The 23502-nt window shown below is 45.4% G+C and overlaps 1 protein-coding gene across 1 annotated transcript in view; it reads right to left on the minus strand.

Moving 5' to 3' along the window:
* LOC145404753 (protein sax-3-like) overlaps positions 1-23502 on the minus strand; it is a 99129-nt gene that overhangs the window by 24727 nt on the left and 50900 nt on the right. The window contains 3 exon segments of the mRNA XM_080276300.1: positions 1834-1991; positions 6226-6364; positions 11320-11431. Coding sequence (XP_080132426.1) covers positions 1834-1991; positions 6226-6364; positions 11320-11431 — 409 coding nt within the window.

Raw genomic sequence — 23502 nt, forward strand, 5'->3', positions numbered from 1 at the left:
CTGACACCACAGCACACCACAGCACCAGCCTACATCACCACCAGTTTCAACCTACATGCTGTCACACCACTACCCCCAACCTCCATGCCCTCACACCACACCACCACACCATCACCATCAACCTGCATGCCACCCATACCATCACACCACACCACACCACCCTTAACCTACATGCTCTCACACCACACCACCCTTAACCTACATGCTCTCACACCACCACACCACACTCTCATCCAACATGCCCTCACACTACCACACCACACCACATACACTTACCATTACACTTTCCATTATACGCAAATCTTAACAATTCACAGGAGAAAGAGAGACAGCTGCAGAGTTCCCGTTAATATTCCTTTTACAAGTCAAGATCTCCAAGCTATATAAAGCGCAGATTCCGGTGATAGCTTTTTTTTTTTTTTAACAACACTTAGCTGGATTTTGACACAATTTCCCGCGAGAGAAAAGAAGCTACTGCACCACCAATGAAGCAGGATTTAAGTCCATTTGCTCGTTACTGATTAGGCTGGTGAGATCTTCCTATACTCCTTTTAAGTCAAGAGAAAGATTCAAGAAATAAAGAAAAGGATTCAAGAAGTTAAAAGAGAGAGAAGAGTTCACGAAGTTAAAAGAAAGATTCACGAAGTTAAAAGAGAGGAGGATTCAAGATGTTAAAAGAGAAAAATTCAGTAAGTTAGAAGAAAGGATTCAAGAAGTTATAATAGAGAAAAAAGGCAGGAGGTGGCATAAGGGAGGGCCCCCTGGGACGTGAGGCCCTAGGAACATATCGCCCCCCACCATCGACAGTGACGGAGAGACCACTGAGGTGACGCCTTAACCCTGACGGTCATTACCACGGTTTACCCACTAACAACAGACAGGTCCTGATCACCTCCCTCTGGCATGACCTAACCGGGAGTGCTAGCTGTTGTTTGGGAACTACTCTATGCCTTCTTCTCATCCACCATTTTCACTGCTGATGAGTAGCCTACACGTGGTGGCGCGGTGCATCCTGGGTGGAGCAAAGCAGCTGCAGCCAAACCTCCCCATACTTCCCTGCACTTTGTTGTTAGGCAGGACCCTGGTCCCAACCTGGAGAGGGGTTGTCTACCACAAGGGGATATCGGTTCGCAGCAAAGTTTATTTATTTGTACTGTGTTGTACCTCTGAGATGACCCCACAGATGCAGGGTCTTACCTATGGTTGACGAGTTTGCTCGACGAGAAAGACCGGGGTTAAACAACAACTGCCACTTCAAACGGACACTATCTTGTCACGATTGTATCAGCTCACCAACAATAGACAGGAACAGATCATCCCCCTGTGACATCACCTAAAGAATGTGCTGGCTATTGTTAGGGAACTAATCCACTTCGTCTCATTCTCTCCCTCGGCTTGTACTACAACCTGATACGAACACAATCTTGTAGTAACTGTATCAACTCACCAACAAAAGACAGGCTGCAATCACTTTCCTCTGGGATCATTTAACCTGAAGTGTTGGCTGTTATTTAGGACCAACTCTACGTTGCCTCGTTCCCTTTCGTCCCCTCCCTCTGCATATTCTGCCACTTGCAACGGACACTCACCTTGCAATAACTATATCAACCACCAATAACAGACAGTGCCAGATCACCTTCCTCTGACAGCACCTAATCCAGTCTTGGCTGTTGTTTGGAATCTACTCCACAATGCCTCGTCCTCTTCCTAACGTCTGCTTATACTGCCATCCCCAGTTTATATAGAAAGATACATACACAGATGAAGACACACAGACAGATAAACAACCACTTAGATACACAAATATACAGCCAGATATTTCACTATACTCACCAGCAATCTCCAGGGTGGCATTCCTACTGACGACTTCCCCTACTGAGTTTGAGGCCACGCACCAGTACACCCCTGCATCGTTGTCCTTCTTTGTATGCAGCACCTTCAGGAAGAACAGTCCGCCAGTACCCAGTTGAACGTGGCGCCCTTTGTGCAGGCTGTGTGGGGGAGAAGAGGATTGGGTCTTGGAGGGAAGGTGCGTCATCGTCAGCGCCGCCGCCAGTGTTATTATTGTCAGCTTTGTTATCGCTATTGTTATCTTCTATTCTTCATCATCATCACAGTTATCATCATTACCATCGTCATTGTCATCATCATCATCATCATCATACCATCTCCACCAATCTTCTTCGCATCACCATCATCATTAACCCTCCCCCTCACTATCACCATCATCATCAACATCATCATCATCCTATCTCCCACAACAAACTACGATGGACAAACCACTATCTATCTATCTATATACCTAGGCTGCTTCCCCCAAGGAAAGGGAGGTTGCCGAGACAGGAGGACACACTCCCCAATTACTCATCCATTCAAACACATTCATTCTCATCTTAGCCCCAAGGGAAGAACGGACAGATCCTCACCGCACCACACTGCACAAGGATCAACTGCGCAATGCAATCAGTGACATCCACAGCAGGGCCCGACAGCAGAGCTGGTTTACCCCTGCCACATCATAACAGATCTATCCCCTTACCCGCACCTGACCTGACTAGCTGATCAAACCAAATGCGGGAGAATATCCCCTCAGGGCTGCGTCATCACTTATTCATTCACAATTTCTCTCCATTTACTTCTGTTACTCACAGTCACTCTTCCTTGCTCAACAGACATCCCTCTCGCATCCAGTGCTCTCTTCACACTGTCCATCCATCCTATTCGTGGTCTTCCTCTCAGCCTTACACCTCTCACATCAGATCTAGTTATCTTTTTCACCAATCGCTCATTATCCATTCTCTCCATATGTCCAAACCATTGCAACACCCTCTGCTCAACTCTACCAGCCATCTCCCGAACAACTCCAGTTCTCCTTCGCACTTCATCATTTCGCACTCGATCCATACACGTCACTCCACACATACTCCTCAGACACCTCATCTCCATTACATTCAAACTTTTCCTCTCTGCTACACCCATATTCCATGTTTCAGCCCCAAATAACGCAGTCGGTACCACAACACCCTCATACAACCTTCTCTTTACATCCATTCTAAGCGAACGACATCTAAACACTTTTTTCATTCCTCCCAGCACCTTTCCTACTTCATTCATTCTAAACTTCACTTCTGCATCTATTCTTCCATCCACAGCAACATGTGACCCTAGACATTTAAAACACTCTACCTCCTCAAGCAACTCGCCATTCAAAGCTATATTCATCCCCCTACCATCTACCAACCTCGTACACTTCATCACTTTACTCTTATTCTCATTTACTTTCAATTTCCTCCTTTCACACATCCTTCCAAACTCCTCTGCCAACTGTCTCAATCTCTCCTCTGAATCAGCCACCAGTGCAGTATCATCTGCAAACAGCAGCTGCTTCAGATTCCACTCTCCACCATCAACATTCACCAGACTCAGACCTCCACCTAAAACTCTTGCATTCACCTCCCTTACAACACCATCCATGTAAATATTAAACAACCAAGGCGACATCACACATCCCTGTCGCAGCCCCACTCTCACAGGAAACCAGTCACTCACAGCATTTCCCACTCTTACACACGCTCTACTATTTACATAAAAACTTTTCACCCCTTTTAGTAACCTACCATCAAGTCCATACAATCTTAAAACAGTCCACAAAGCCTCCCTATCAATTCTATCATATGCTTTCTCTAAATCCACGAATGCCCAAAACACATCCTTGCCTTTCGCTAAATACTTTTCACACACTTGTCTCACCGCAAACACCTGATCCACGCATCCCCTCCCTCTCCTAAAGCCACACTGCTCTTCACCAATCACTCCCTCTGTACCCTCTCTAACTCTCATAATTAACACTCTACCATAAACCTTACCTACAACACTCAACAGACTTATACCCCTAAAGCTAGTACATTCATATTTATCACCCTTGCCTTTATACAACGGGACCACACAAGCACTTGCCCAGTCAAGTGGCACCATACCTTTCACAAAGCACACATTCAACAATCTTACTAACCAGTCAACAATGGTCACTCCACCACCTTTCAGGCATTCCACAACACACCCATCCATACCTGCAGCTTTCCCTGTTTTCATCTCCTTTACTGCCTTCTCCACTTCCTCCTTCGTGATCAAAGAATCATTCAACTCTCCCAACACATTTATTCCTTGCACCCTTCCATCTGCCACAATCTCAGCCACCCTTTCCTCCTCTACATTTAACAATCTTTTAAAATACTCTGCCCATCTCTTCCAACTGCATCCATCTCAATTAACATCCTTCCATCCTCTGCTTTTACTCGTTCTTCCTTCCCAGACTCTCCCTTTCGCACCCTTTTCACCTCCTTCCAAAACATTTTCTTATTCTGTTGAAAATTCTCTGTAAGCTGCCTACCCCACCTCTCATCTGCTGCCACTTTAGCATCACGCACAGCCCTTCTCACCCTATTCCTCTTTTCCTTATACCTTTCATATGACATCTCATCCTTCCTCTGCAGCCACACTTCATATGCACGTCTCTTCTCAGCCACAGCCATACTTACTTCCTCGCACCACCATTCACTTCCTTTTCTTACACCACCACCCACACGTCTCACACCACACACCTCTTCTGCATGCCCCACCACAGCACTCTTAAACAACTGCCATTCCTCCTCCACACTGCCATTTTCCTGATCTTTCACTGCGTTCCACTCATCTTTCAATTTCTCCTGATACTCTATCTTTTTCTCACTTTTATCCAACTCACTCACTTTCAAAACCTCCCTGCCACACCTAACCCTCCTAGCTCTCACCCATCTCTTACCTACTCTTAACTTTCCCTCCACCAGGTAGTGGTCAGACATACCTCCACCCTCCCCTCTCAGAACTCTCACATCCAACAATCTTCCTATTACATTCCTAGACACAACCACATAGTCCATCAAAGCTCTATCAACAACCCTTCCACCCTCCTGTCTCACCCATGTATACTTATAAATATCTTTCTTCTCAAACAGCGCATTCCCAATCACCATCTCTCGCTCAACACACATCGCTATCATTCGTTCCCCATTTTCATTTCTTCCAGGCACACTATGCATACCAACTACACCTTCAACTGCTACATTTCCCACTCTAGCATTCAGATCTCCCATCATTACCACATTCACATTCGCTCCAAAACTCTACAGACACTCATCAACATCATTCCAGAAAGACTCCCTCTCTTCTTCACCCCTTTCACTACCAGGCCCATATGCACTCACAAACACCCACTCACGTTCAAATTTCGCTTTCACCCACATCAGTCACGATGACACCTCCTTCCATTCAATCACACACTGCTGTACTTCCGGACTCACTAACAAGGTCACACTTTCTCTTGCCCTTCCTCTATCAACACCTGATAATCTTCCATTCACACTTCCAAACATAGACTCACCCTTCCCTTTCATCTTCGTTTCACTCAAAGCTAACACATCCAACTTTCTTCTCACAAACATTCTCCCAATTGTACTACATCCACGCACATTCATAGACCCAATCTTCAGGGTACGGGGATAGCTTCATCCCCCATCCCTTTCTCTGGCCTGTCTCTTTTTAGGAACTAAAAAACAGAGGAGGGGGTCCCTAGTCCCCTCACCCCGCCCCTTTTAGTCGCCTTTTACGACACGCAGGGAATACGGTGCCAGTATTCTTCCCAACACAACCTGGCCGTAGAGTAGTAGTACCACCCCATTGTGTGGCCAGGTTGTGTACCCCCCGCCACAGGGGGGGACACAACAGGGCAAACTCGAAATCACCCAAGACAACAATACTTTAAGGAACTAAGGTATGCAGAATTTAGATAGGAATAATACAGCAAAATCCTCACTATCAGATACGTATATTTTTGATGAATGTATGCAACGTCTGTGGCTATATACCGTACTTCTAGGTAGACTGATAGTGGTAGATGGAGAAGTAGAACGATAAATAGAGTGATAGACAGATGGACAGACAGACGGATGGATGAATGGATAGATGGACATAGACAGACAGAAAGCTAGACAGACAGATAGAAGATAAGGAGGAAGGTAGGTAGGTAGGAGTACGTAAGCAGGTAGGTAAGTAGGTAGGCAGTAGAGAGGCATACAGACAGACAGACGTGTGTGTGTGTGTGTGTGTGTGTGTGTGTGTGTGTGTGTGAGAGAGAGAGAGAGAGAGAGAGAGAGAGAGAGAGACGTGCAGATACTGAAATAAACTTACACAAATTTCTGTCCATCCTTATACCACACGATTTCCGGCTCTGGCCTTCCCACGGCGTGACAATTGAGGGTGGCTGGTTCATTTTTGGCCACCAGGAGGTCCGCCGGATGTTCTGTGATCACTGGTGCCCGATACTGGCCTGTAGGAGAAGGAAGGTAAGCTTTCAAATGATATCCAGGTGAGTACGTTTAATTTATCACATGTAAAGGTGGGTAAAGAGACACTGGTTATTAAATGCCCCACAGGTAAAGAGACATTGGTTATTAAATGCTCCACAGGTAAAGAGACATTGGTTATTAAATGCCCCACAGGTAAAGAGACACTGGTTATTAAATGCTCCACAGGTAAAGAGACATTGGTTTTTAAATGCCCCACAGGTAAAGAGACATTGGTTTTTAAATGCCCCACAGGTAAAGAGACATTGGTTATTAAATGCCCCACAGGTAAAGAGACATTGGTTTTTAAATGCCCCACAAGTAAAGAGACACTGGTTATTAAATGCAACCCAGGTAAAGAGACATTGGTTATTAAATGCTCCACAGGTAAAGAGACACTGGTTATTATATGTTCCACAGGGAAAGACATTGGTTATTAAATGCCCCACAGGTAAAGAAAATTGGTTATTAAATGCCCCACAGGTAAAGAGACACTGGTTATTAAATGCTCCACAGGTAAAGAGACATTGGTTATTAAATGCTTCACAGGTAAAGAGACGCTGGTTATTAAATGTTCCACAGGTAAAGAGACATTGGTTTTTAAATGCCCCACAGGTAAAGAGACGCTGGTTACTAAATGCTCCACAGGTAAAGAGACGCTGGCTATTAAATTCCCCACAGGTAATTGGAGGTAAGTTATTAAATGCTCCACAGGTAACGGTACACAGGTAAAGAGATGTAGGTTACTGCGTGCAAAGATAGGTAAACAAATGAAGGTAAACATATATATGAACAACCTTGTATGTTAGACAGCAAAATAATAATCATCAGTTTCTGCATTACAAGGACGTTTTTATCATCCGAACTGGTATATTCATTTTTAATTAACCCATCAGCCGGAGGACATTTCCAGAATAAAAAAACAAACAAACTCGGGATGAATTGACAGATTTATCATAACATCTCCCAATGAAAAAGTCTCTCCCAGGCTAAATGAAGGTATCTGGATGTAGCGAAATAATTAATACTCAAGGACGGAAGGGTAGAGCTGAAAACGATGCAGGAAACCATAAAACGAGCGGGATAACAGCCCCGTAGTGGGGTTCCCGGGCCCACCATATGGACTAGACGTGAGAGGGACAAAAGACACGCTCTATGGCATATTAAACACCTGTGCCTTTGTCTCGGCTCCTGTTTTTTATGCCAACATTACCGTCACTCGTAGGTAATTAAGATGCCTGGGGGTGCGTGGGCGCTTAACCACACACACACACACACACACACACACACACACACACACACACACACACACGGCTGATCCTGGCTTTTTTTTTTTTATGTGAGGAAGAAGGAACCAAAGGCAAAGAGCCAGCAAAACTGTTCCTTCCAAGAGAAAAACAAAATACGAGAGAGCCAAATTCAAGATCCATTCATTTCGAGATGCCTGGCTTTAATACTCTCTCTCTCTCTCTCTCTCTCTCTCTCTCTCTCTCTCTCTCTCTCTCTCTCCCCTCCTGCCACAATATCATCCATCATCCCAATTTTCTCTTAATCCTCCAGCTCTCTCCATCATATCCCTCCCCCCTCCCCACCCCCTTCTCTCTTTCTTCACAATCTCCCTTCTCTCCTCCCCCACCTTCTCTCTTTTCCTCCCTCTTCATTACCTCTCTCCTCTCCTTTTCCCTCCCCATCTCCCTCCATTACCTCCCTCTCCTTCCTCTCCCTCCCTCATTCCCCTCCCACACATTTTCCTCCTCCTCCTCCTCCCTTTTTCTCCTCCTCCCTCCTCTCCATCACCTGCTCCTACTTAGCTGAAGGAGAGAGAGAGAGAAGAGTGAAGGTGCATTTTCTAGTCTGGCATAAGGACTTTGTTGGGCAAGCCTACCATACGAGTACTGCACAATTAACCCTCCCAGTTCTTTTTATATGTCTTCCTTTTCTTACGCACTATATCATTACAACGCAGGTAATTCTTCAACACAGCCTCAACAAAAGATCCCTGGCAGCGACCGGTTGAAGTGGCCTGTTTCCGGAGGTCCAGTAAGTTCACAGATGAGCCTGGCTTTGCAACAACAACAACAATAATTCTAGCTATTTCCGATCAATTTCTGTGGCATGCTGGCTTATGCTGTCCTAATCCCACAGTCCACCATTCTACTTTCGGGTGATAAGCTGGCAGAAGAGGGACGTTTGTATAACCAGGCATCTCCACCACTCAGTAATATCGGTGCCACCACGTGAAGGCGCCTCCCGTACCACATCATACGAGCAAAGTGCATAAACATATATCTAATTAGGTAAGTCATTCACCAGGCATCCCCATCGCCCAGTTATATCGGTGCCACCACGTGAAGGCGTCCCTCCCCAGCACCCGGAGTGACGTGGTTAAATAAATAACAGGAAATTAGCCAACAATCACCGTAAATCACACCAGGGGCAGGAGATGGTCACAAATTGCTACTGTTAGAGCCACGAGTGCACGTCCAGGGGGTGGCAATTTGCGTTTACCTTATAGCATCAGATAAACGTGGGTAAGGCAGCGTGGGGCAGAGAACACCACCTTGCCTACCTTAGCCCTTTCAGTCCCAGTACGTCATTTCTGTAATCCGTATTCTCGCTGGTACTGGAGATTTCGTAGCACTTCTTCCTAAGCGATTTATTCTGCATATAACACCCTGATGTCCTGCTGTAATTTTTTTGTACCTAACATTGACGTAGACTGGCATCATATTTCAGTGCTAATCTCTTCTTACGTCTCAGGAGAGAGAGAGAGAGAGAGAGAGAGAGAGAGAGAGAGAGAGAGAGAGAGAGAGAGAGAGAGAGAAGGAGAGATTTGTAGGCCAGGTTAGAGCAAAACAGTCATAGTAGCAAATTCTAGCGTATATCTCTTGTTCCACTTCAACGGCAGAATAACAATACTACGGCTCTGTTTCCCTCCCATAGCACTTCTTTGTGTCTAGCACCACAATCTAGAATCTAATCACTTGTTACAGCTTAGTCATAGGATACGAAAATACGGCTCTACATCCCTTCCACAGCACTTCTTCGTGATTATCACCATATTCATCTCGGCATTCAAGATGGAGAGACGGCAATTTTAGGTCAAGGTAAAATGGACAGGGTATAGTAATTTGCATGTATAACAGATGATTAACTAGTCTACGCAACAAGGGAGAGAGAAAACCAAATTGTTGTACTCTGGACGCCTGCTGGTTTTGTGTCCAACCCCTTCAGTAAGACAACACATTTTCATTTTATTCATTTCCACCACAAGATTTTATTCATAGTTTTGCCCACATTGTTGCAATTTGGAAGCCTTTATTCCATGCAAAGAAGAAAGAGGCAACAGCTAGAAGCCTGCAAAGTTGCTCTATCCAAGAAAAACAATATGAGAGTCAAGTTCAAGATCAGTTCATTTCGAGATGCCTGGACACATTGCGTTTGAAAGACTGGCGGTCATAAGCAGAGGAAAATACAAACTGAGAAAGACAGTTCCAGAGCTGACCTGCTGATAATGAGAGGAGGAAAATTATTTTGAATTATTATGGTGGCAAGAGTTGGGATGATGTGCAGGGCAGCTTTACTACTTGGCGTGTGGCGAGGCTGGACGGTATGAGGGGAAAATTGAAAAAGAGAAAAATAGCACCAATTATGTTATAAATACACCTGAGTCAGTCTCCAGATCCGCGGCGCCCTGACCCTGCGCTCGAAGCCTGCCGTGAAGAACATCAAGAGGGACGTGTTCGCTATAGTGTTCTTTCAAATAATACCATAACTTTGCAGTGTATACTATTGGTTCATACTAGTGATATATACACACTTCAGTTTACACACACAGGCAACAACACCAGCTCTCATATGCACTGCTTTCATCAGAGTACCTTCCTGGATCTTCTCAGGTCAAAATGAGGAAGGGTAAATTCAGACAACTTTCAAATCATAGCATAATTCTGCACCCTATCGATCCTTACTGGCGACATATACCGATTTCATTTACATAAACACAGTCGCCACAACAACTCACATACACTGCTGTCACTTCAAACCTCATCCTGAACCGTCCATAGCCATCCTAGGGAATGGTAAACCCCAGCAGTGGACAAAAATCAGGGCCATGACAGTGAAATATATAGCTACTACTTCGTCAGGTCCAGCAGTGAACTTCAAGCACACCGATACGGAATATACAGCAGTGTGGGTACGGAGGGTGGCAAAGGAGTGCTGTGTATATGTGCATCGATGTATAGTAAGTGACGCTGGAATGGAAGGAACTATTCTCCATCGCACCAACATTTTCCAGCACCAACACTCTCCAGCACCAACCTTCTTTCCAGCACCAACACTTTCCAGCACCAACACTTTCCAGCACCAGCACTTTCCAGCACCAACACTTTCCAGCACCAACGGTTTCCAGCACCAACAATCTTTCCAACACCAATACTTTCCAGAGCCAACATTTTCCAACACCCACAGTTTCCAGCACCAATCCACCACCAACAATCTTTCCAGCACCAATACTTTCCAGAGCTGACACTTTCCAACATCCACAGTTTCCACCACCAACACTTTCCAGCACCAACGCTTTCCAGTCTCTCTTTTTTTTTTTTTATTCCAGGGCGCACAGTTCCCATCGCCCATACTCTCTCCAACACCCTCTCACTCAGCAACAAAAATCCCCACCCACTCCCCCTGCCAAACTCGGCTCTCTCTCTCTCTCTCTCTCTCTCTCTCGCCGGCAGTGGTTGGATCAATATGTAAGTTCTTCACGCTGATTACCCTCTTGCCTCAGCACTCAGCAGAGATCGTAAATACCACGGCCTATATTTATCAAGAATCTTAGTTAATTTAATGCTGGAAAGAGACGCCTTCACATGGTGGACCGATATAACAAGGTGGTGGAGCTGCCCAGTTATACGCATATCCCTCAATTCCCTCATACATCTCCACTGCCCATGTCCATCAATTCCCTCAAACATCTCCACTGTATCCTTCACCTTCACGTCACCCAAAAGGAGGATGGTCAGCTGCAGGAGGAAGAGGACCACTTTGGCCTGCAGTTTACCGGGTTCACGTTCACATGTGCCTTAAGGTGCAATATGTAAAATAAATCGCTCAGGCAGAGGTGCTACGAAGCCTCCTATCCTGCCGTCAACACACCCAATAAGCTCAAGAAAGTTCAAAAATACAGCTCCAGGTCCTCGTCTGTCAACATGGCCAGTATTTACCTCGCCTTTGTGCTCGCTGACACACCCACCTCTGACCTCTGAGCCAGCCAGTGATAAATGACCCTCTGCTAAGTGGATCTCTTGCCTTGACCACTGGCGATGGAGAGGGACGCCTTCATGGGGTGGCACCAATATAACCGGGCGGCTCCAGTGCCTACCTCGCCTTTCTGACCCTTGAGCCAGCCAGTGATAAATGACCCTCTGCTTAGTGCATCTCCTAACCATTAGTGCTGGAGAGGGACGCCTTCATGTGGTGGCACCAACGGGGCGGCTCCACTGCCTAGATATACAAACGTTCCTCAACTACTTCCCTGTCCCACGAAAGGATGCTTGCGGAGTGCAGGTGAGAGGCAACGTCAACCTGCAGTCCACTGGGGTCACATTCACATGAACCCAGGGCTACAACAATTACTGCCTGAACCACTGCCCTCCTATTACGTACTTTTTTTTTTTTTTTACGTCTCCGACTCTGGGCAAAGGCTTCAGGGCCTATTTCTTGGGGGCAGTCACCTATCCCAAGGCCCAGTAGTCCTCCTACACCTCCACATGTCACCACTTCGGCGCTAACACCCACCGTCCATATTGACTACATGCCAGGGCTGTCTCATACAGGACTGTTGTACTGTACTGATATTAGCGGGGGTACTTTTACGACATGTCGGCGGGTCATCTGGTAGATCAGGAAAGTCTGCTATTTAGGAAATTCAAATCCTTAAACTGTTCCCTGCCCCAGCCGGGATTCGATCCTGGGTCCATTAGGACTGCAGGCCACCTCTCTACCGATTCAGCCACCGCCTCCTGCTACTTTCAAAGAGTGTTACTGAGCTTCGATGAGAGCTTTTGAAATGGAGGCGTTACAAACTGCCTTATAGTCTAAAATATCACAATGGCGAATAGTGTTTCTTTTCGGCTTCCTACGCCCCAACGCACTGCAACTGGGGCGACAGTGAGCTTAAGTAACTGCAGCCACAACGGTTGACAAATGCAAAATGACCTGACTGAATATTGCAACTTGCCATTCTGCATATACGGACGGGAATCTCTAGCAGGTCAAAGGTTAATCGATATACCCTCTGACCACTATAATCTCCCTTTTCTGAACAATATCCTCTTGTGGAAACTTTAAAGAAATAAAAATTCATGCTTCCAAAGAATGCCAAAGGTTAACTCTTGGGTAATCAGAGGTTCCACAACTCTCAATGAAATTCTCTCAGTAGCCAGAAAAAAAAATTATAAAGTCAGGAAATAAGGCTGAAGCAGATGTTTCAATATACAAGGGTTAATGGAGATAAGTTTACATCATCGCCAAAAAAAAAAAAAAGAATGACGAGAAAAAATGGTGAGTGTATTTACGCTGCGCAGGACCTGTTTTATAAGACCACAGTTGCAAGAGGTAGAGCAAACACCAGTATCTACCCACTCTGCAGCACACACACACACACACACACACACACACACACACACACACACACACACACACACACACACACACACACACACTGTTTGCTTTAATCACCACGGATGAAATATTTTTAATTCATTTTCCCTCATCACAAAAACAGTTTAATCACGATAATTTCTGGGTCGGACATGAAAGGTGAAGGTTTAATCCCCCGCCTGAGAGTACTGAAGCAGCCTGGCCCGGTGGGAAGGTGAGGACGTGTTATGTTGGCCAGGCCCTACACGCTCACTAACCTCCCTTACATACGCAACCACACACAACATACACATAAACACGCGCACACAAAGTACTGTACACGTACCTACACACTATAGATACCTAGATACATGCACACGCTCTCAAAAGTGCGCTCATAAACGCACATGGGTATGAAAACATACACATATATACTTGTATGTGCACGAGAATACAACGATGAACCTACACATCTAGATGGGAATATGTGCAGGAAAACACATATATACATCCAGCGAGTACACTGTACTTGCACAGATAGATAGTTAGATAGATATACGAAAGCACACATTGCTACATCAACATATATGTATAAAATACGCATACCCACGCACAAATGCGTGAAAGAACGCGCGCAGGCGCACGCGCAAACACACACACACACACACACACACACACACACACACACACACACACACACACACACACACACACACACACACACACACACACACACACACACACACACACCATTTATTCTACTGGAATCCTGCTGCTTCAGGCAAAATCCCTTCATTAGCAGCAGGAACTGCCCTTCAAAACACACAATATCAAAGCACCCAAGTTTTTCCTTCCCTCCCTCCTCCCCCTTCCTCCACCCCCTCCTCTCTCTCTCTCTCTCTCTCTCAGGCCACCACTACCGGTATTCAGCCCAAGGAAGTATAAAGCTATAAGAGAGAATGATCAGATTCAGTTTAAGAAGGATATTTATTTGAATGTGCTAATACTGCGTCCTTATGGTCAGACTGTCTTACTGTACCTTGCTCCACCTTCTGTTTGATATGTGTAGACCAGTATGTAAGGATCCAACCCAATAAACTCCCTTTAACGTGTAGGGGCCCGAGGTAAGGCTATCGTAGTCCAGAACATTTAATGGAAGGAGACCGACATAGGCCCCTGCTGGTGTTTTACTAGAGAGATAAACTCCTTAGCATTCTCTAGGATCCAACCACCATTCCTTCACCATTACGGCAGGCACGCGGTACCCATTTACCTACTCACTCCCTCACCCATATTCTGTTCACCATTCTAACCCAAGTGCTGATCGGTACTCTGTCTTTCGTGTATGCAACTGGTCAACTCTGGAACTTAACAATTTGTCTTTCCTTCTACCTCTCTTTCCTTGGGGAAAGCAGCCTAGGTATATAGATAGATAGATTCTACCTCTTTCATGCAGTCTTTTAGCCCCGGTGCTGGAGAACGACGCCGGGTGGTTCCGCTGCCTGGTCAGACAAACTTCCCTCAGTTCCTTCCTTACCCTCCAAAGAAGGATGGTGGACTGCAGAAGGGAAATTTCAACCTTGGGTCACATTCAGATGAGCCAGGAGACGCAACTGCTATTACTACAGGTACTTTGAAACGTACTGAGTAAAAACATTTCGAAATGAACGGATCCTCATTTTGATTTTCTTTCCGTTCAAGTTTCTTAGGACGGGTCAAGTTTTACAGACTATCTTCAATTCTTTCCTCCATACATTAAAAAATCTTGTGTTCCTCTGTTCCTCTGACCATCACCTTGTACAAGTAATTTTACTTCCTCGCTTTTCGTGCTGTTTTTGTTTCCTCCTTCACCTTTCCCTTCGCCTCGCCCAATTTCCCTCTCCGTTAAGTTTCCTCGCGCCCTCCATCACTTCCCCCAAAAGCAGTCTAACAACCATCATTGTTTAGCAGGAATTACTACGTGACTTGTGTTCCTGAAGGGGAAACGCAGAGCAACCGACCTTTAACACGTCAACCGGGGCCCCTCACTCCCTCTCTCACTCTCTCCAGTCCCTTTCCCCCTCTCTCACTCCCCCCACTCCCCCTCACTGGTCCTCTCACCCCCTTCCTCACTCTCTCCGCTCCCCGTACCCCACTCTCTCCACTCCTTCTCCCTCACTCTCTTAACTCCCCCTCCTCCCCTCCCTCATTCTCTCCGCTCCCCCTTCCTCAACCCTTTAAAGTTCCTCTCCCCTCTTCCCCCACTCCCTCCGCTCCCCATCCCCTACCCTCTCAGTCCCACCCACCCCCTCCCTCACTCTACACTCCCCCTCCCTACCTTCTCCACTCCCCTTCATCCCTTCCCACACTGCTCTCCACTCCCTCCTACCCCACACTCTTCAATCTCCCTAACACCCTCCCTTAGTGTCTCCACTCCCCCTTCCATACTGCTCTCCATTCCCTTCTACTCTTCTCTTCCCCTCCTCTCACTCTCCGCGCCCCCTCCATATCCTCTCTCCGCTCCCCTCCCCCCTCCCACATCCTCTCAGTCCCCCTCCACCTCCCACTCCAGCCCCTTCCCATACGGCTCTCCATCCCCTTCCTCTCGCCTCCCCTCCTTCCCATTTACGTCACGCCCTCCATCTATTCCATATTTCTCCAACGCCTCCCCATCACGTCCCACCTCCCAGTCTCCGCTGCCAGTAAGCCATACATTCTCTCTACGCTGTTCAACTCACTTTTTTCTCTCTTTCCACATCTTTTTCTGTCCCTCATTCCTATCTTTTTCCAAGTTTTCTCTTTTCTCAAGCCCCTCCCTCCTCAATCCTCCCTCATAGCCTTCCAGTAAGCTATTCATTCTATCTTTTTCTGTAATTATTTTTTTCACAAAGCTATCCACTCTGTCAGGCCATTCAAAGTTATTCATTCTTCCTTTACGATGCTACTACATATTTTTCCTCTGCTTTCTCCAGTGCATTCTCCCTCACACACTCCAGTACCAGTAAGACACCCGTTCCATTCGTGTGTGTGTGTGTGTGTGTGTGTGTGTGTGTGTGTGTGTGTGTGTGTGTGTGTGTGTGTGAGAGAGAGAGAGAGAGAGAGAGAGAGAGAGAGAGAGAGAGAGAGAGCGTATTACTTATTCACTCCCCACCTTCGTCTCTGCCATGCTTCTTTGTAACTCCCTTGCTTTATATATTACCCTTCGACGGCAGACTTGAAAGAAATGTTGAGTCAATAATATCAACTCTATATTACTCTTTGTGGAGGTAGGGAAGACCAAGACAACATTACTCTCTCTCTCTCTCTCTCTCTCTCTCTCATACTTCGCTTGTCAGAACTTAACCCCTTCAATACGGTGACTTTTTTCTTCATTCAGGCTGTTTCAAGACGATTTTATTGAGAGAGAGAGAGAGAGAGAGAGAGAGAGAGAGAGAGAGAGAGAGAGAGAGAGAGAGAGCCTTATCATGCTTAAGGTAATATTCAGAGTTCCATCACATTCCACCTAAGTTTTCTTTTCCTGTGTTCCTGCATGAATTAGGTAACTTCCCGAGCTGGTGAGGAGCCAAGTGCCTGACAGAGGAGGAGGAGGAGGAGGAGGAGGAGGAGGAGGAGTAAGAAGAAGAAGGAGAAGAAGAAGATGATGATGATGATGATGATGATGATGATGATGATGATGATGAGGAGGAGGAGAAGAAGAAGAAGAAGAAGAAGAAGAAGAGGATGGTGATGACGACAACGATGATGATGATGATGATGATGATGAGGAGGAGGAGGAGGAGGAGTTGGGGGCTACACTCTTGTCACTTCAACTTGACCTAAAACTGTTATCTCGTCATCTTCAGTGCTAGTTTTAATAATACTTTAACACCAGTTCATGTTGCTAGTGACGATGAAGTGATATGGAATGCACTCGGCAATTTGTTTTTCCTGCCGTTGTGCTACATGAAATAAGCTGCCAAAGGACGAAAATCTGGGCCAAGTAAAGTTAAAGAAATAAAGTGGTGTTTCTCTCAATGTAATTTCAACTGCAAGACAGACAAAGTTCAATCTTCATATTCTGAATGAGGTTCTGAAGTTCGTCTATACTGGCAATGATGATCTTGTAAAATAAATAACACCCTTTTCTACAAGCTAAAGCGTCTCTTCTCCTTCAGTCCACCATCGTCCTTTCGGGGGATACAGAGGGAGTTGAGGGGTGTTTTTTTTATAACGGGGCAGGTACACCCCCCAGTTCTATAGGTGCCACCACGTGAAGGCGTCTCCCTAGCACTTATATGCCTGTAGACAACATTATATGGCCTCCCTGCAGGTGTCTGGCCAGGGACTAACTAGGGTACTATTCACACCTGTACCACCTGCCTGCGTCTCGCCTGGGTTCCTCTATTATAACACTGACTGATCACCCAGGCAGATAAGTTACCAATTACCCTCGTGTCTCGTAATGTTCACACCCTTCGACCCCAAGCAGCGAGGGAGAGGGAGAAGAGGGCGAGGGCGAGGACGAGGGCGAGGGAAAGAGTGAGGGAGAGGGAGACGGAAGGGGTGAGAAAGAGGGAGAGGGAGACGAAAAGAATGAGAACGAGGGAGAGAAAGAGGGAGAAGGTGAGAGTACGAAAGAGGGAGAGGGTGAGGGTGAGAGAGGGAGAGGGAGAGGGTGAAGGTGAGGGTGAAGGGGAATGGTCAAGGGTAGCAGCGGGGCACATACGGTCAAACCAAAAGTGTTAGAATGATTTACAGACGCTGTAAAACCTGACTTCCGACTGTGAAGATCGTGAGCATTACCCCTCGTATTTATCATGTACCTTAAGTTTTACCCCTTTAGTTCGACTCTCTCTCTCTCTCTCTCTCTCTCCTCTAGGTCCCTTCTTCATCCACATCTCCCTTTTCTCCTCCCACCCCTCTTCCTCCGTCCCTCCCGCTCTCTCTCCATTTCCTTCCCTATTCTTTTGTCCTTCCATCCTTTCCTTCCTCCTCCCGTCCCTCCCTCCATCCCATCCTTCCCTCTCGCCATCCCTCTTCTCCGCCTCCAATCCCGTGGTGTGTGGTGGGACAATGGGACGTTTTCTCGCTGACCAGATGATTTCGTAACACTTTTTCCTTGGATATTTATTCTACCTAACACCCCTTAAAATCCTCCTCTATACTGCCGATGCAAACTACCTTGATATTAAGACTATGAAAAATCCTAACACCTCCTGCTCAGCGATTTATTTTGTCCGAGACCTCATAAAACAATAAAAACGGTATACAAAGCAATACAAATGTGTAACATGCAAAAATAAATCGCTAAGGAAGAAATGCAACGAAGTCTCCTATCCTGGTGCTCAACGGCGACTGTGGAAGACGGAGGAGCCATCTTGTCACGCCTAACTGTCCACTTCCCGACCCCAGGTAATATATAAGGCAGGTACGCACACTACATGTCAAACCCACACATACACGTACTCATATATCGTAGTTGTGAGTAATGTTTTATATTTCTCAGAGTTTTGTGCCTGAAACTATTTTTGGCTGGTTTCCGTTTTCAGTGGCGTTAGAAAGAAAGACAAATAATTAAATTTAATAATATAGCTATACAGAGTGAGTAGGATTAACACGAAAATGGATTAGTATATGGCAAGTTATAATAAGACGGAGGTGGGTATGTTTCCCTTCGGAGTTACAACATATGTGCAAGGATATAACTTCACAACAGGGCGGGTGCTGTGTGTGCAAGGGGGGAGGTGATTAAAAATAACTCTACCTATCTTTAATATGAAAAAGAAATGAGAGTCACTGTACGAAGCAAAGAAAGAGATAAGCTTACATAAAGAAAATAACAATAATTTAAATATTCCATTAATTTTCCAAACTTTTTCAAGATCACTTTTTTCACTCTAGGAATTAATTACCGTACTGAAGTGTTTATAATGTGAAAGTCTTTAAAAAACTCACAGTAGCTCGTTAATTGGAAACGCCGGGGAAGTTCCTTTGTCTCGTGCGGGTTCATTTAAACTATTTTTGTCGCTACAGAAACTCGATAGCGCCGTGTTTATGTGTGTAGGGTTTTTGCATCCACCTGTTAATTAGTAGCCGCCTTGAGAGTAGTAAAGGGGCGTCCTACCTTAAGGGCATATAAAAGGGAAGTAAAGGGCCAGTGAAAAGAGGCGTGTCGCTGTAGGATAAGCTCAGAGGCTAGTATATGCGATTTTGTTAGCTAGATTGAGACTCGTTTCCATTGGGTTAAAACATCCTGAGAAGCTTTACCAAGACTTAGCAATAATCCACCAGTGTTACCATATTTCTTAGCAATTTTCTAGAGATTTATGTAGTTAGTGCCGTATACAGGAAAAAATATATATATCAACTGAGGCCCAGTTCCCAACCATTAAGGAGTTGTTTTTGATGGCTTAATGGGTTAATTATGAGAGAGACCATATTCCCCCATTAACTATAACTCCATAAAGGCTGGATATTAAACCCAAGTTGATACAGCATTCTTTACTGAAAAGTGGCTCAAGAATCACCTGAAGTTAGCGTGTCAAGCCCCGGGAGCGAGTCAGGCATATCAGTGAATCTGCAACTCTACAAATAAGACTAAAAGAGCTGGGAGGCTTGAGAGAGGGTGGGGTGTGATGGTGGTGGTGGCGGTGGGTGTATTGTTCTGTTAGGCTGGGTTATGGTCGGGGTGTGTGTGTGAGGTTCCTATTGTGGCGTTGGTAATGGTAGGATTTAACGGCAGGGCTGAAGGGGCTATTACGAGACCTGATAGTGTAATTAGCAGAGAGGCTGTTCCATCTCCGTCACCCTCCAGTAAGATGACACTTAATGGGTACTTCCACTGGTATCAGGAATCATTCTGTTATGTCGTGTCGTTTATCTTACTCTTCACTCTGGCTTGGATGTGCAGTGCTTGGCAGTTGTATGAGTGAAGACGAAAGTAAAAACAAGGAATCTTATACACAACTTATACTAAAAAAAAAGTTTATAAATACAGCCCATGGCTGTACGGGAGCCTTAAAGCTCCAAAGGGACTCTTGCAGATATTCTCAATTTATTCTATGACAACTGTCCTCTCGCAAATATTATTATTTCTGTTTTATGGGAATATCTACATACTCCTTTCCACGTCACTCCTGTTAAAAATAAATCTCGCTTTCAAGAACTGGTCGTGTGTTTGTAAATCCTAAATCTCCCATAATATCTGCCTCGTAAATCAAGATAACTAATAAATCACGATAGTATTCCTCCTGATTGTGCAGCCTCATTGCCTTGTCCTTCCGGAAATAATACGTTTTCTGCTGTCCAACTGGCCGTGGGTTCGAGTCCTGGCTGTGGCAAGGAATAGTTTAAGGATCTGAGTTTCGTTAGAGCACATTCTACTGACCTATTATAAGACCAGCCGACATGTCGTAAATCCACCCACACCAGTACCAATACCCCAGTCATGTATAAGACAGCCCTAGCATGTATCCAGCTTGGAGGGTGGGTCTTAGCGCAGAAGTGGTGACATGTGGAGGTGTATGGTAGGTAGGACTACCGGGCCTCAGGAAACGGGCTATTAAACCTATGCCCAGAGACAGACGAATGAAAAAAGAAAAATATAGAGCGTTTTATTGTGCATCGCGGGTGATATAAGGGAGGGTTGGGCACCAGGGCCATTGTGCTGGGGTGACAATGGAGGGAAACCTTTGTAACCTCTTTATGGCCCAGGCTGCCTCGACGCCAATGCCTCCCACGGCTTTCCCACACGCTCCTCGTATTTACCATTTATACGTCTCGTTTTAACCCCTTCAGCTACTTAAGTCTCTACACAGCTGAATGAAATCGTCCTCCTAGAGATCTGATGGAGTTTATCTTTAATTCATCAGTTTCAGAGGTGTGCCCAAAGATAAGATCGCTAGCGGTATAACACACACACACACACACACACACACACACACACACACACACACACACACACACACACACACACACACAAAGTGCTGAATGAATAAGCCCCTTCGAAATGAGAGCTTTTTAACGTATGCAAATCAAACCAAAACATATCTAACTCAACGTAATCAATTCTTACCAAACCAAAGGGAACCGAGCCAAACCTAACCTATTCTAACCTACCCAAACCGAACCTAACTTAATCCTAATCTCTTCTAACCTACCCAAACCTAACCCAACTCAACCTAATCTCACCTAACCCAACTCAACCTAATCTCACCTAACCTAACCTAACCTGACTCAACCTAACCTACTAACGCTACAACGACGCTAGGGTGTGAGACGAGCCGAGGCTCACCCTCACCGGCCCAAATAAGGAATGTGCCTCTCACCTCCCACACTTCACCCCACACCCTTATACGTCAAGCATTTATCCTTCCCTGTAATTCATACCGCACAATGAGAACTCCTAGCTATGTATTCCACGACCTCTGCCACAAAAGAAGAAAAAAAGAAAGAAAGGAAGGAAGGAAGGATGGAAGGAAGGAAGGAAGGAAGAAAGAAAGAAAGGAAGGAAGAAAGGAAGGAAGAATGAAAGAAAGAAGAAAGTCGTCTGTCGGTAGGAAGGCTAAAATATAAATTAAGTCACTGGAGCTGTTGTATATATTTGTTGTTGTGACCCATGGATCATCTGAAATAAAAACCCAGTAGACTGCAGACTGAAGTTGTCATTTTCCCACAGTCCATCAACTTCCTTTTTAGGGGAGGGGGGATTGGGAGAAAACTAGGGGACCTACCACTCATGTCGGTGCCACCACGTGAAGGCGCCCCTCTCCAACAGTACATAATGGGATTGAGAATAATAATAATGGGTGCTTAGTCCTCAACACTCAGTGACAGGTGGTTTGTGCTGTATAATTAGCAAGGTGCTCTACCCGTGCCCGGCCAGACTAAACACATCGCTTGGAATAATACCTGTGTTTAATTGTCTTGCTCTGCGGTAAAATGACCCCGTTCATTCTCACTCCCCCTCAGTGTTTGTAGTTCTTGCTCCCATTGCCATCCCTCATCTCCCTTTATTTTTATCCCTCCCTACGATGACGGATTTTTTCTTTTCTTTGCACCATATTTTTGTTCCTTCCTGACGGTTTTATTCAACACTGGCGAGACTTCAAAGACTGAATAAGTGACTGACTGATTAATTATAGTCAAAAGTTCGAGGCTGCGTCACAACATAGGTCACTGTCACCGTACACAAAAAAAAAACAAACAAACAAACCAAGGATAAAACCTAAACATATATGCACATAAATACCTAACAATGTAGCAACAACAACAAAAAAGGCATCTAACATTAAAATATAAATTTAAAAAAACGTACTTTCAAATGCTACGAGTTACATATGATTTCAGTAACTCCAACACTGGCAGGGGGAGAGGTAATTCCAAGCTCGAGCAAACAGTCAAACGTTCGGTGGAAGAAAATTAAAACTGTCCTATGAATGAAGGTATTAAATTCACCAAAACACACACACACACACACACACACACACACACACATGGCAAGTTTAAAGTTGACTGTGTTATTATTACTCTCTCAGCAGCAACTTCAGTAAATATGGTTTCTTTCTTTCTCTCTTGTTACATTCAAATAAGAGGTGCTGCTGCAATCTACATTATTTTCAGCACCGGGAAATACTTAAGTTCAAAATAAATCTGCCTCATTTTAAAATCCTTCCGGGTTTAGGTACTCCGGTAAAGCGACGCCACTATAACTGCAAGAACTCGAGCCTCAAACCCCCTTATCTCGTGGACTAGAAGGGATCAGGAAACTGCACCAACACCCTGAATTAAGACGTCCAAGAGCATTCAACCCCTTGTTTTTTTCCCCCGGCCAGTGTGTTTTTCCCTTATTGCCGCGTCTCCTGAGTAAACAAGGAAACTGCAAGGAAAGAATCGAGTGTCAAGGAAGAATGCGAGGGGGTGCCAACGTGAGGTGTTTCCCCCGCCTCCCCCAGATAATGATTATAGTGCCACCCAGTCATGCCCAGTGCCGCGCTAAGGGATCGTGGTACCTCTTCCTTAGCGACTTATCAACACACCTTTTATCATCCTTTCCTTCGTGGCACCTCTTCCTTAGCGATTTATTTTGCACAACACACCTTAATAATCCTCTTGTATGTCAGTGATACAAAGAACAAGGCAATGAGTCTAAGGATCGAATTTTACGTGACTGTTTTTGGGGACCTCGCAACACCTCTTCCTCAGCGATTTATTCTGCATATCAAGGGAACAGGAAGATGTAATGAGCATGGCAAATCGCTTAAACACAGGTGCTACGAAGCCAATACGATGCCAATTAAGAGTCTAAGATCAACACCCCCTGACACCCTCAAAAACACGGCCACACGCGTTTCATTGTTTTCGCAGACGGGTGCTGACGTGTGTAGATGGCCGGGCAGCATCAAAGGAAGGGAGGGGCTGTTCTTATTCCCTCTAGTACTTTTTCAACCACAGAAGAAGGAATCAAAGGCTGACAGGTAGCAAGATCTGTCTCGTTAAAAAAAAATCAAGCTCATTTCAGTAC

The sequence above is a fragment of the Coenobita brevimanus genome, chromosome 7, assembly GCF_032717465.1.
Source record: "Coenobita brevimanus isolate Jiangsu-jjx chromosome 7, ASM3271746v2, whole genome shotgun sequence".
Lineage (NCBI taxonomy): Eukaryota > Metazoa > Arthropoda > Malacostraca > Decapoda > Coenobitidae > Coenobita > Coenobita brevimanus.